The 13,006-nt window shown below is 35.2% G+C and overlaps 1 protein-coding gene across 1 annotated transcript; it reads right to left on the bottom strand.

The window, feature by feature from the left end:
• Positions 1-6,196: 6,196 nt before the first annotated feature.
• LOC133296207 (uncharacterized) lies at positions 6,197-11,414 on the bottom strand. The gene is made up of 9 exons (XM_061495160.1): positions 11,238-11,414; positions 11,083-11,140; positions 10,764-10,872; positions 10,492-10,630; positions 10,263-10,314; positions 10,032-10,178; positions 9,825-9,936; positions 6,874-7,000; positions 6,197-6,658 (listed from the first exon to the last, which is right to left on the bottom strand). The coding sequence occupies exons 1-9, from the start codon at positions 11,381-11,383 to the stop codon at positions 6,199-6,201; spliced, it is 1,350 nt and encodes a 449-aa protein (XP_061351144.1). The 5' UTR covers positions 11,384-11,414; the 3' UTR covers positions 6,197-6,198.
• Positions 11,415-13,006: the final 1,592 nt, after the last annotated feature.

Genomic DNA, 13,006 nt, shown 5'->3' with positions numbered 1-13,006 from the left:
AATAAGAATAACAATATATGCCATACAAGTCATAATAGGCCCAAGAATGATAAGTTCATAAGTTTTAAGTTTCGTAAGCAAAAGACGTATAGTTAGTCATTCACAGTGCATTTCATCAAAAACGGTGCAGAAACCATACTGTGAATTATGAATATTGTTCCTTAGGAAATAAAAATTAATGTAAAAGTATTCAGAAAAATAAAAATGTGTCTGTAGCTTTAAGTTAATTCCGAGTAAGTTTAAGTGAAAATACACGATAGAAAAACAACTGGGTAAAGGGTCACATATGCTGAAAAACCTTAAGTGACTTAAGTGATCACTATTCACTCTCATTCTCTCTCCTTCTTCCCCCTTCTAACTCGCGGATGCATGGAGAAATAAGGCTAGGGTTCTTCTTTTTCCTTCCTTTGATTTCCATCCATTTTTACACCAAAAGGCTTGATGTTATACATGAAAATCATAGGAAAAAGTCCAATGAATCCATTCCATCGATCAATTTGAGCTATAGTTGAGTGTCTGAAGAGTTCTTCCTCCCCCCATTTTCGTGTCACTATCAAGGAGGAGAAATTGTATTTTGGAAGGAGTTTTGCTTGGAGATGGTTCCCTAGACCTTGTACAAGCTATTGGAGGTAATAAACCCCTATTTTCATGGTATTATGTTGATGAGTTGAGCCATGAAATTATGAGAATGTGTTGGGTGGAAAATAAGTTAGTTTAAAATGTGAAGTGATGATGTATTGTGTGTGTTTTGGAGATACGAAAAGAAAAATAAGCATATGTATGTTAAAAAAATTGGAAAAAAATCCCATGTATCTTTTCCCCTATGCCTTGGCCTTGTGAGGGTAATTGGGGGGTGATGTGTAAAATTTTGTTCTGTATATTGAGAAGATTTTATATGTGGGATTGGGTATAAATTTGATGAAGTAGTAGGAATGCTAAACTGGGAAAAATACTATGGTGTTGCACACCATTTTCGGCCATGATGGGCTTTGGAGGGACTTGATGTTCCGAAATTAAATTGGAACCGTGTGGATGCATACATAGGTAGGTGCAAGTTATAAGTTAAGTGAAGAAAATGAATTGAAAAAGAAAATAATCCTTGGAAGTTCCTTGTAGATTTCGACCTATAGAGGAGTTTTTAGGAATAGATTTTGTTACATTTTATTTTAATAAAATGTGTGGTTCTTCAATGTATGAAAGTGATGAGTTAAGAAGTGAAATGGCTTGGAAAATTGTGAAAAATATCTTGATTCCCTAAGGGGATGTCCACGACCTTTTAAAGAAAATGACATGATTTATGTTGAAAATTCTCAAGTGAACACTTGATTAAATTAAAGAACGCGAACGATTATAAAGGGGTCTAGACTTGTGTATTGGCATAGGATTGGCAAAAATGTAAAGAAACGCAAATAAGTGCTAAAATGTATGCCTTATGAAAATCTAGGCATGATAGCATTTTATTGATGTGTATTTTGGATTCTTTCTCTAGGTGTGCCTAGGGACTGAAAAGGGTTTGGATCCTGTTGAAGCGGTATAAGTAACTTGTGCCACAAGTAAGCGAAATTGAAAAGCTTCAAGAGGTAAGCTCTATGTTTAAGGAGTCTTTTCCTGCTTGAGTGCTCCACTATGGTTAATGAACTATTGTTGGACTTTATGACTGTTGTTTTGATACTTTGTATAGATGCATTCATATAGAGTTATTTGATAACATGATATGACTTGTTCCGATATGATTTCTGTATTGACATATGGTACACTGATGTCTTCTTGGGGTTTCCCTGAGATTGACGATTTACACCTTTCATATGCTCTGGTTTCGCTTGGGGTCCTGCCTTGGGAACACGTGCGTTGATTTTCGCTCGGGGTCCTCCCTTGGGAATGACGGCACACGCCTCTGATATGATATGAATACATGTTTTGTTCTGTTATGATATCTATTATATGTGCCTTGTAAACTCTGTATCTTACTTTCATGCATGAGTGAGCCAGGGGTATGAAGAATTCTCTATAAACCTGGAGCTTATTGAGATTTGTTATCTCACCCCTCTTTGGGGACATCATTTTAGGTGCCCAGATTCCCGGTGAGTCCTCACTTGGCAGGGACGTGACTCGTGGTTGAGATGTTGGGACGGATCAGTTTTGAGTAGCTGTAGGCTACTAACCTTTTGGAGTGTATTTATATTATTTAGTATTACCGCATTTGATGGATCATGATGTTGGATTCTTTATTTTGTATATGGCATGTATATGTCTTGTACATGTCCTTCAGTTTGATGCATGCACATTTGTGTATTCAGGCATGTTGATATGACTATGTAGTATTCAGTTATGCTTATGTATTGGATTGCATGCTGTTAGATTAGTGGCACGGAGCCAAGCTATGTATGTGCCCATAGATGGGCATATGACTATATTTGGATGTCTGGTACTTCTGGATTAATATACTGTATAAACTGTCTATCAGGAAATCTTGAGAGTGGGATTGGAAAATCCCCAGTTGTCCTATTTACAGAGGTTACTCTGTCCGATTTTCGTTTTCGCCGAATAAGAATTAAACTAGAAAAAGAAAAAGTCAGCCCGTATTTTCGTAAGTTACGTCTTCCGCTATTTCTGTTTGTATCATATGCATGTTAATTGAACCGGCTCGAGACGGGGATATTACACAAATAATCCTACTGGCCAGCTAAACTACCAAGTATGAATTACGCATCATCATGCAACATACAAAACATAGGGAACCATCATCCTATGTCACACCCAATGCATACACATACGTATAACAAAACATTAAATTACTTTATTGCATTTACATACACTATCAACAACCATTACCCATTCAGGGCTTGGTGGAACAATAAAGGGATCAACAAGGCTTACCTCAATGAGCTTCAAAGCTTAACCTTTGTTCACCACCAATGAGAAATCAACCAAGCTTTACAACAATACCAACAATCAATACCTACATCAAGGTACTAGACAATCTATCAAGTCAATCCAATGAATACCAATATTGTCATCAACCAAACAAACATATTCACACCACAATGGCATGAACTTATCAATTCAAGTGAGCTAACCAAGCTCCATTGCTTCCTCTAATGATTGGTCACTCAAGGATGGTCCAATTGCCTCAATCCTAGCCATCACATGGACACAATTAATATCCAACCAAACCATGGCTTACAAATACAAGAAACTCACCACTTCAAGCATGTATTTTTCCAAATTTTTGAACATAACTTGAATGACAATCTAAATCCATTTCTACTGTTTATTTATCATTCCTAACAATTTTTACAAAGGAATTTAACTTTAATCTCTCTCTAACATACCCCATTATTCATGCATTTTCTTAAAACAAAACCCTAACATACCCAACATCATAAAATGCAAGGAAAAAGGGATTTCTAAACACCAACTCACCTAGAATCACACAAGGAAGAGATTGCAAGCCTCACTTCAAGAAATGAGCCACTCTAAGGTCCTTCAAGCCAAGTGGGTCGCCACTTTCAAGGTGGAGTTTCTCCCTCTACAATGGTTCCCAACAAAAACTAAGTGGTGGGTTTGAAGAGAATGGAATTTGGCACGAGTTTGCCTTTAGAATGGATTGATTTGGTTGAGAGATGGAGAAACTATGATTTTTGCTCTTCCAACAATGGTTTCCCTCATTCTCACGGTTCTCTCTCTAACCCCACGAAGAAGGAGAAGCAAATGGAGTTCTTTTCTTTGCTTATTCACTTAACATAGGATAGGTTATTCCAACTGGGTAAAAGTTTATCTATATATTCACCTCTATTTACTACCAAACTTTACCCAAATGACTAGAATATTTTTTCAAGAATATTTTTACTTTTACTTTTATATTTTGGGTACTATTGCCTACACACATTTATACCTTTTAATTCTCACTGACTGCACTTTTTACCTCAAAAGTGACCCTAATTAATTTTATTAGGCCTTTTACTTATTTCAACCCACCAATACATGCTAAATTACTTAATTACATGTACTTTACTATTTAATTAGGCTAGGGATATTATACAAAAGTTACAGGAACTTAAAAATAATTGAATAGAATATAATGAAATAATTTTAGTAAAAGTCTAAGATCAAGTTATATGAGTAAAATGGATGAGAGGATGCAATGGGTGTACCGCTTAAAGTTGCTTTTACTTTTGTTATCAAAAAAAAAAGTTGCTTTTACTTTAAGTATGTTAAAATCTAATTTAGAATAAAGACACCATTTTCTCTTCTTCCTCCTTCGTGCATGAGAACCCAATAGCCATCAGAGAAGAGCTTGGTTTCGTAACTCTTTCTGTAATCATCCAATCAACAAAGTTTCAACTAGAGAATTGCTTAGAATCACAACACAAACCTAACCCCTAATTCAAATATCCTTGAAAGTGAGCATGTGGAGAGAAAATTCATTGGGAAAGTGGCAGTTTTCTTGAGTTTGTGAGCAAAGGAGAGTGGTTTGATCTCACCCAAACTTTGGGATCTACTCCTTATGTCTTTGTAGAGCCATTTGAGGTAAGAAAATCTCATTTCCACAAAGTTTTGATAATGGGTAATTTTAGGTTAACATAATATATATTTTGATGGATGATGAGGTTGGAGGGTTAATTAGCCTTAGTTCATGTAGGAATATATGCTAAGGAACCTAAATAATTGGTGGAAATGTAATCAAATCATCATTTAGGCAATGTTGGAGATTTTCGAAAATCTCATGTGCATATAGCTTATTTCTTGTAATGCAAGTAATGGGCTATTGTGGTTGATTTGGTTTATTGTTCCTTTGAATCCTAAGAGTGGATTAGGTGAACATGTGGTTGTAGATCAAGCCTTGGAGGTGCTAAGGAATCTTGGTTGAAACTTCAGAGGAATCAAGTGTTGCTAAGTTTTCTATACTCGTGATATTCATATAATGGGATTAATATTCTAGTACATAATGTTTGTTGATCACACTTGTGCCTTTGATAGATAAATCTAGTATAATCTAATGGTGTTGATCTTTTGACTAGTTGTGAATACCATTGGTGCAAAGGGAATCTTTGGACGGAAAGCTACTGCAGGTAAGTTTTCGGACCTTGGGATTTATCTCGTGCTTGTTCCACCATGCCTTGGAGAGGTAGTGGTTTATGTGGTATATGTAATTGCATACATTTGTTATGATGCATTGGATATATGAATGTGTATGCTATGTTTTTGCATTTGGTATGTATCAAGGAGATTTCCTTGTATAATTCACAGAGTGTAGGTTCTCTGCCTGGTAGGATTTATTGTTATTGCGGCATGAGCATTCTGGAGGAACGTTTGGATGAGCATTATTTTCATAGCATGGATATGTATATTTGTATCATATGATTTATTGCTTTTATGCTAAAGTGAACTTGGGGGGTTGAGGAATCTCCAAGAACCCCTGGTTTACTGAGATATATATGTATATCTCATCCCGTGTTGTGGGGACCCCCTTTCAGGTACGGACGATGCAGGAGCATCCGTTGGCAGGAGGCCACAATGGACTACATCTGTATATCATGGACTTGCATATGGCATGTTATTTAGGATGACTGTAGCATCATATGTTTCTGTAGTCTTATTTTGAGAATATATGCTATTGATGCATGGAGAAAGGACTTAGCCTATGATCAGAGTAATTGGATATCTTTCATATTGTTGATGCATGTAAAAGACTTTGATCATATATTTTGAATTGCTAAATTCTCATTTATGTAGTCGTCTGAGGACATTTATGTATTTTGATACACTTATGATGAAAGGGCTTGTACGTCTATTGGATAGACTGAGATAATGTCAGTATTTATTGAACTGTTTATCAGGTTGAGATATCCCGTGGGATTATCCCTAGATGTTTGAAAAATAAACGTAGCTCTGTCTGTTTTGTTTGGGCTACGTTGGTAGGGGATTATCACCTTGTGTGATTATCTATCTTCATTGTCATGTGAAGCCATGTTGTTTATAGGAATTTCATTATGGTATGATATGTTTAAGCGATATTAGATGTTTCCGCAATTTGTACGAGTTATAATTACAGTTTGAAATGTTTATAAATATGAAAATTGTTTTAAGCAATAAAAGATAATTGTTCCAAAAAAAAAAAAATTATCCGTGTTCTAAAAGAGCAGGAAAATTTATTTACTAAATTCAACAATGCCATATTGTATTGATAGTAAAATGCTAAATATTGGGTTTAGAATTTTTCCAAGAAGTCAACTCAGATGGAATTACTTCTTCAGTACTAGAAAGCACAGCATGTGCCATCAAATTACCTAACCAACCATGGTATAACAATCCTCTTGAACCTAGCCCTCCAAATAACCAATATTTACAAGTATTATTACTGCCAATGACATCATTGATACAACCCAAAAGTGGAAGTGATCCAAGGGGAGTGAGTGGTGGCATTGCCCTCAGACCAGCTCTTGCTCCAGTGAAAACCCAATCCTTTATTCTAGGATAAATGGCAGATGCCTTTGGCAGAAGCTGTAGAAGAGCTTTTGAAGCTTCATCGTTTGAAACATTTGGTGATGAATTCATGGATTTCCACTCCCACGTTGAGCCCACATTTAGACTACGAGGGCCCTGAACAGCAATCCAGGCATCTGATAATATGGACGGCCCATGCTCGGGATAACCACTGGAAAACAAGGCCAGAAATTTCTCAAATAAATGGGATATGATGTGACATTGAAGCAATCTCAATAGCATATTGTAGGCCATAAAAGGCCCTTTCCCAGAAAATAATGCTCTTGAAACAGAATACAGCTCAATAGTCATTTCATGAGACATCAATGGTACAAGTGTAGTTTTTTCAGATTGATAGCATATGCAAGGCAGAACATTAAACTTTACCTTATATCATCAGCCAGTTCCAGATGAGCAATGACACCCCTACATGTCCTCAAAGGAAGCCTCCCAGAGATCTCGGGAAGCATGTTCACTTTGGCACCTAGGCATATGATGACTGCATCATACTCCCCTGAGACATGGAAGATATTTAATCATAGTCTTGAACAACAAAAAGTTCTGCCAAAAGTATGCTCATGACTTATAAGCTAAAGCTATCACAAAATAAGGCAAGCAAAAATATTTCAAAGCTGTTGGTATGAGTATCATTGAAACATGATTTTCACGTCAGACACTTCAAAAAAAGAGGAATCTTCTCACTAATGAGCCGAAAAAGAATTTCATAGAACCGGCTCAGCCCAACAATGCCTTTGCAAGTTAGGATGCCATAATCTCCTGTCTGAGGAATTATGGACACTGGCAACTAATTAAAAACAATGTGTTAGCAGCCGACCCTCAATTATGAAAGTCCATGCTAGAAGAGACAAAGAAATGCCCAATGAACCAAACGGACCCAGCCACAATCAGTTGAGGTAGTTAGAATTAGTTATTTATAGTAGTTAGGCCTTTAATGGAATGGTCAGATGTAGGTTATAAGGAGAGGGAGAGGATGACATGGGGGTTCAGTTTTGGAGACCTCTAGTTTTAGAGGGAGAGAACACACTACTAGTCGCCCTTAACCACACACTAGTGCTAGCCCTATGTTAGACATTGTTTCCGATGACTCATCGCCTTTACCTGTTGTTCCCTTTTACCATGGCTACTGCATTAGAAAGTCCAACTATCACTCTTTGAAAAGGTATACATCTACTTGTAATCATCATCCATTTTATGCTTTTCTTAGTCATGACCGTCTTTCTTCATCCATTCTACCTTTGTTTCTAGTTTTTCCTTCGTGCCCATTCCTAAAACCACATGTGAAGTACTACCTCATCTAGGTTGGAGCCAAGCAATGGATTGATGAGATGTCTGCCTTGCACTCTAATGGCACATGGTATCTTCTTCCTAAATCTGCAAGAAGACCTGTCTTGGTTTTTTGTTGGGTATATATTCTTAAAGTTGGTCCAGATGGCTATAATGATAGGTTGAATGCTTGTTTGGTCGTCAAAGGTTACACTCAAATCTTTGGTCTTGATTTCAATGAAACTTTTCTTGCTGCTAAAATAGACTTTGTTTGGATTTTCTTAGCCTTAACCACTATTTCTCATTGGCCTCTCTATCAACTGGACATCACGAATGCCTTTCTCCATGGTAATTTAAAGGAGGAAATTTATATGGAAAACTGCCCAGATTTGTCACTCAAGGGGAGGTTGAATTGGTGTGCAAGCTTCACAAATCACTTTGTGGCTTGAAACAAACACTTCAATCCTGATTTAACAGCTCGGTGTAGTTGTTCAAGAATTCAACATGAGTCATAGTTAAGCCGATTATTCTGATTTTTATCGGCATCAATCTCCTCATCAATTCATCTACCTTGTTTATGCGGATGACATCATCATTACTGGCAGTGATCCAGTTGGCATTGGACAATTGAAGCAACACTAATTCAAACATTTTCAGACTAACAATCTCGACATGCTCTGATATTTCTTGGGTATCGAGGTGGCATATTAATACATGATATCTCCATTTCTCAGAGAAAGTATGGTTTACACATCTTCGAAGAAATCAACATGATAGGGATGCAAACTCATTAATACGCCTAAGGATCCCAGTGTCAAACTTCTATCAAGATATGGAGAGTTGTTGACCAGCCTTGGTCATTATCGAAGGTTGATCAGAAAATTAAATTATCTTACGATAACAAGACCATATATCTCCTTTGTTGTGAATGTGGTAAGCCAATTTTTATTTTATTTTTGGAGGGGGGACAGGGTGAGGAAACATGATCTCATGGGAAAGTAACAAGCAAATTGAGATTGCAAAATCAAGTGTATACGTTGACTATCGAGCAATGGGAATCGCAACTTGTGAACTCATTTGGTTAAAATAGTTGCTCAAAGAATTGAACATTTGTTGAGCACAACCAATTAAGCTAATTTGTAACAATTAGGTTGCATTGCATATATCCACAAATCCTATTTTTCATAAAAAGACTAAGCACATACTTTGCTCAAGAGAAAATTTAGTCTACGCAGATCGAGAGCATTTGTAGACTTCCACGACCAATTTGCAAATATTTTCACTAAGGCTCTTAGGGGGTCTTCAAGTCAACCATAGACGTAATAAGCTTGGAAAATATGATATATACACACCATCTTAGGGGGAGTGTTAGAATATCGTAGGTATTTATAGTAGGATATCGTGTGCATACTATAGAATCAATTAGGATTATATATATATATATATATATATATCAAGGATTGAATCATTCTAATCAAAACCAGCACTAATATATATAGAGACTAAGTTAGTTATAGACACAAATCATCCTACCAAATTTTTATCTCTAAATTTCAAGTGATTCAAAAGTGTTAAAACTTATTCCACACAAAAATTGCCAATACTTTTTCTTGTGTTACATGTGTCTCCTTGAGATTCGGAAATTACAGATTCACCATTGTCCTCATATTAAGATAAAATTATCCTTTGTGTCAGAAAGCCTCTTTCATTATGTTTTGACCAATTTAACAATATAGTCTAAGTTGATGAGTCCATAATCACCAATTCTTTTAGTTACCCACAGAAAAAGGGCTATGCATTAGAGTTTGACTTAGGTGAAGAAAAGAAGATATTTTGGGAAGTCTTGAATTCAAGCTTTCCATTATTTATGATTGCTCATCCTTTATTGAGTTACATTTTCTAGCAAAAAAATGCTAAATTTAAACTGTTACATTCACATAATTTAAAGGATAAAGCAAAAGGTGTCAGATTAAAAACTTTAGTAAGTTTGCAGTCAAAGATCAACAAACTGCATAAAACTACAAAAGAACAAAAGAATAGCAATGCATCAATACCTTCAAACTCAAAAAGTCTATGGACAGATTTTTTGAGTAAATTGAGCTGTTTCTGTCCAGAATTAAGAGTGTAGGATTCTTTCACCAAATTTTTGCATGCTTGGAAAAGTGCCTAATAGAATTATCAAGATGAATGAAAGAAACCTAGGAAAAAGAAAAACATAGACATTAAATAATCAAAAAAAACTATGTATTACTCATCCAAACCTGAAGATAGTTTTGAGAATCAATATTTAGACCTTCAGGCATAAAGAAAGCTGTGTTGAATGGTAAACATACACCGGGTAAAAGACATTGAGCCTCTTCGTTATTAAGTGTTTCTACTCTACAGCTAGGAAGGTAAGTCTTGACATTCTAATCACATAAAGGCAGATTATCGGTAAGAAACCCCAGTCAAATAGCCAATATTTCTGGAATCTATTAAATCAGAGAGATTACATCATTCAACTTGGTCATATTCTTCATATCCATTGCTGGTCTTAAGATGCCCCTGAAATCAGCTGATCATCAGCAGTATAAAGCAACTAAGACTCCAATGGAGAATGTAAATGCAAAACCACAGTAATATGCAGTGTTCAAAAGAAGAATAAAAATTGAGAGAGTTGGAAGGGGGTGGGTGTGACAATTGACAGTTTTCAGTTTATATAAAATGAACAATCAAAAAAACCTTTTGTGAGCAACAAAAGCTTTCATATCTTCAGCAGATTCTCCAATTTGGCAGTCCTTGGAGACACTAGCTTCTTCAGCAATTCTCAAAAGCTTTATGCTTTCTTTCCAACACTGAGCACCCTCCCAAAGAAGCTTAACTACAATACCATTAACCCATCAGAAGACTCCATAGGAAAACGTAGCACAACATATGACATCAGTAGAAAATAATATTCCACTATATCCTCCACACTCCACAGTAGGACATATTTCAACAAGAAAATGAGAAACCTTTTGGAGAATAAGGGTGAAGAAGACCTCCAGAAATTCCAGAAGCACCACCCCCAATGCCCACTTCATCATATATATCAATTCTTAGATTCAACTCCTTAGGACTGTGCTGCAAGATTAATTTTCACCCCCCAAAAAAAAATTATCAAATCAGTTGCTGACAGACAATATGTGGGTAATGTACAAGTATGTCAGTGTCTATAAATACACTTTAAGTGAAAGAAAAAACAAATATTGCTAAAAAAATACAACAAAAGAGAGCATAAAAAAGCATACATTAACATTAGCTGAAGAACATGAATTAGAAAAAAAAAAGAACCTTCAACAAATGCCAAACCACTGAGAGGCCAGCGAATCCAGCACCAAGCACAGCGTACCTGGAGCAATAACAATTACGTGTTAATCTATTATACTATAGTGTGAGGAAAATGCGTGTGCTTATGACAGAGAGAAACTCAAGGAAGAAGACCTAACCTGAGAGGGTGTTGAGTTAGAGAACAATAAGACCGAACTGAAGAAGGAAAAGGAGGAACACCATTGACAACGTTAAGTATCGGAGATGTTGAACGATACGGCAAAATCATGGGATTAGAGTTCGGCCATAGATTGATGCTATTCATGTCCACCTCTTCCTTTCTCTCGCTGAACTGTTCTATCTCTGTGAAATGGAGGCAAATGCTTTTAATCTGCAAATATGTTTTATTTTTTCAATGTTTTTAAGTTTCTTTTTTTTTTCAGTTTTTCCGGCGGAGAAACAATGTAAAAAAGCAAGATTCACAAATTTAAAAAAATAAAATAAAATATACTAGGATTCAACGTCGGAGCTGGTAAAATAATTTTTTTTTTTTTTGACAGACAAAACTATTTCTGTACCACCAATGACATAAATAGTTTTCCATTTTCAAAAACCCAAAATATTTTTTTGTTTGAAGTTTAAAAACTAATTAATTTAGATCAATTTTTATTTTTATAAAATGTACGATTTGTGTTTTTTTTTTTACTTTTTTGTTTTTATTAGTTACTATTAAAAATATTACTTTATTTTCAATTTATTTCTTATTTTTAAATATTTGTACAGCATTTATGAATAAATCTTTAAAAACACAAAATAAAATAAAAATAGATATTTTATGATTATTAGTGAAAACTGAAAATGGTAACAAAAAATGTTTTTTTAACTTATAGGAATTATTATATCTTTTATTTTTTAACACAAAAGGAAAATAAAACGAAATTATAAATGTGGTTTAAAGGGTAGGATTAGTGAAAATCCTGAAATTATGGTCAAATTGCATAAGAAGAGTAAAATGGTAATTTACCAAATACGTAACCCGAGATAAGAAAAATTGAGTAGAACTAATCCCCAGTTTAGAGATGAGGCCATGCTAGCAATGCTAGGAATTATTATATCTCATATTGTAGGAGATAATTTTATTTCTTATATATAAATAAAGTGTGTGAGTAGGTAGAAGTGTAAATGGGCTAGGTCGGCTTACAGGGGCCTACGGCCTAGTCTATATTAAGCCAGACTTGGCCTATTACAAATAGTAAAATAAAATAGGTTTAGGCTTTTAAAAAAAATTTATTTAGAAAATAAGTCATAAGTTTTTTGTACATGTCGGGCCTATAAGTGTACAGGCCGGCCTATGTCATATTATCTATTTTAAATAAAATAATAAATTTATTCTTTTAATAATTTAGAATAATAAAGTAATATTGTTTTAGTTATTCTTTTAATTATTGAATGTTTAATAGGTTTAAATAGGCTAACAGGCCTAGGCCAAAGCTTTAAATTTTAAATATAAGTCATACCAGACTTGTAATTTAGGGCGTACACAGGCTAACAGGCTAGGCCAAACCCAATATTTTTTACACAGGCCTGGGCTTTTTAAGTTAAAGTCTAACCTAGCCTAGCCTATTTACACCTCTATGATTAGGGATGAAAGTGGTTCAGACCGGCCTACAGGGGCTTACGGCCTGGCCTATATTAGGTCAGGCTCAGCCTATTACATAAAGTCAAATAAAACAGGCTCGAGCTTTTAAAAAGGTCTATTTAGAAAGCAGATCATAGGCTTTTTTTATATGTCAGACCTATAAGCCTACATGCCGGCCTATATCATATTATTTATTTTAAATAAAATAAAATAATATTATTAATAGTAGTACCAGATGGTGATATCTCAGTTGATGCATGTGAGTTGAGTATGTGGTGGAAGGACCTAGGTTCAATCCCCACCAATACC

This window comes from Gastrolobium bilobum, unplaced genomic scaffold (genome assembly GCF_033153095.1).
Source record: "Gastrolobium bilobum isolate Gb01-03AN ecotype WA unplaced genomic scaffold, APGP_CSIRO_Gbil_v1 utg27986, whole genome shotgun sequence".
NCBI lineage: Eukaryota > Viridiplantae > Streptophyta > Magnoliopsida > Fabales > Fabaceae > Gastrolobium > Gastrolobium bilobum.
The sequence above is the reverse complement of the archived record's forward strand: the minus strand, read 5'-3'. Positions and strand labels throughout refer to the sequence as shown.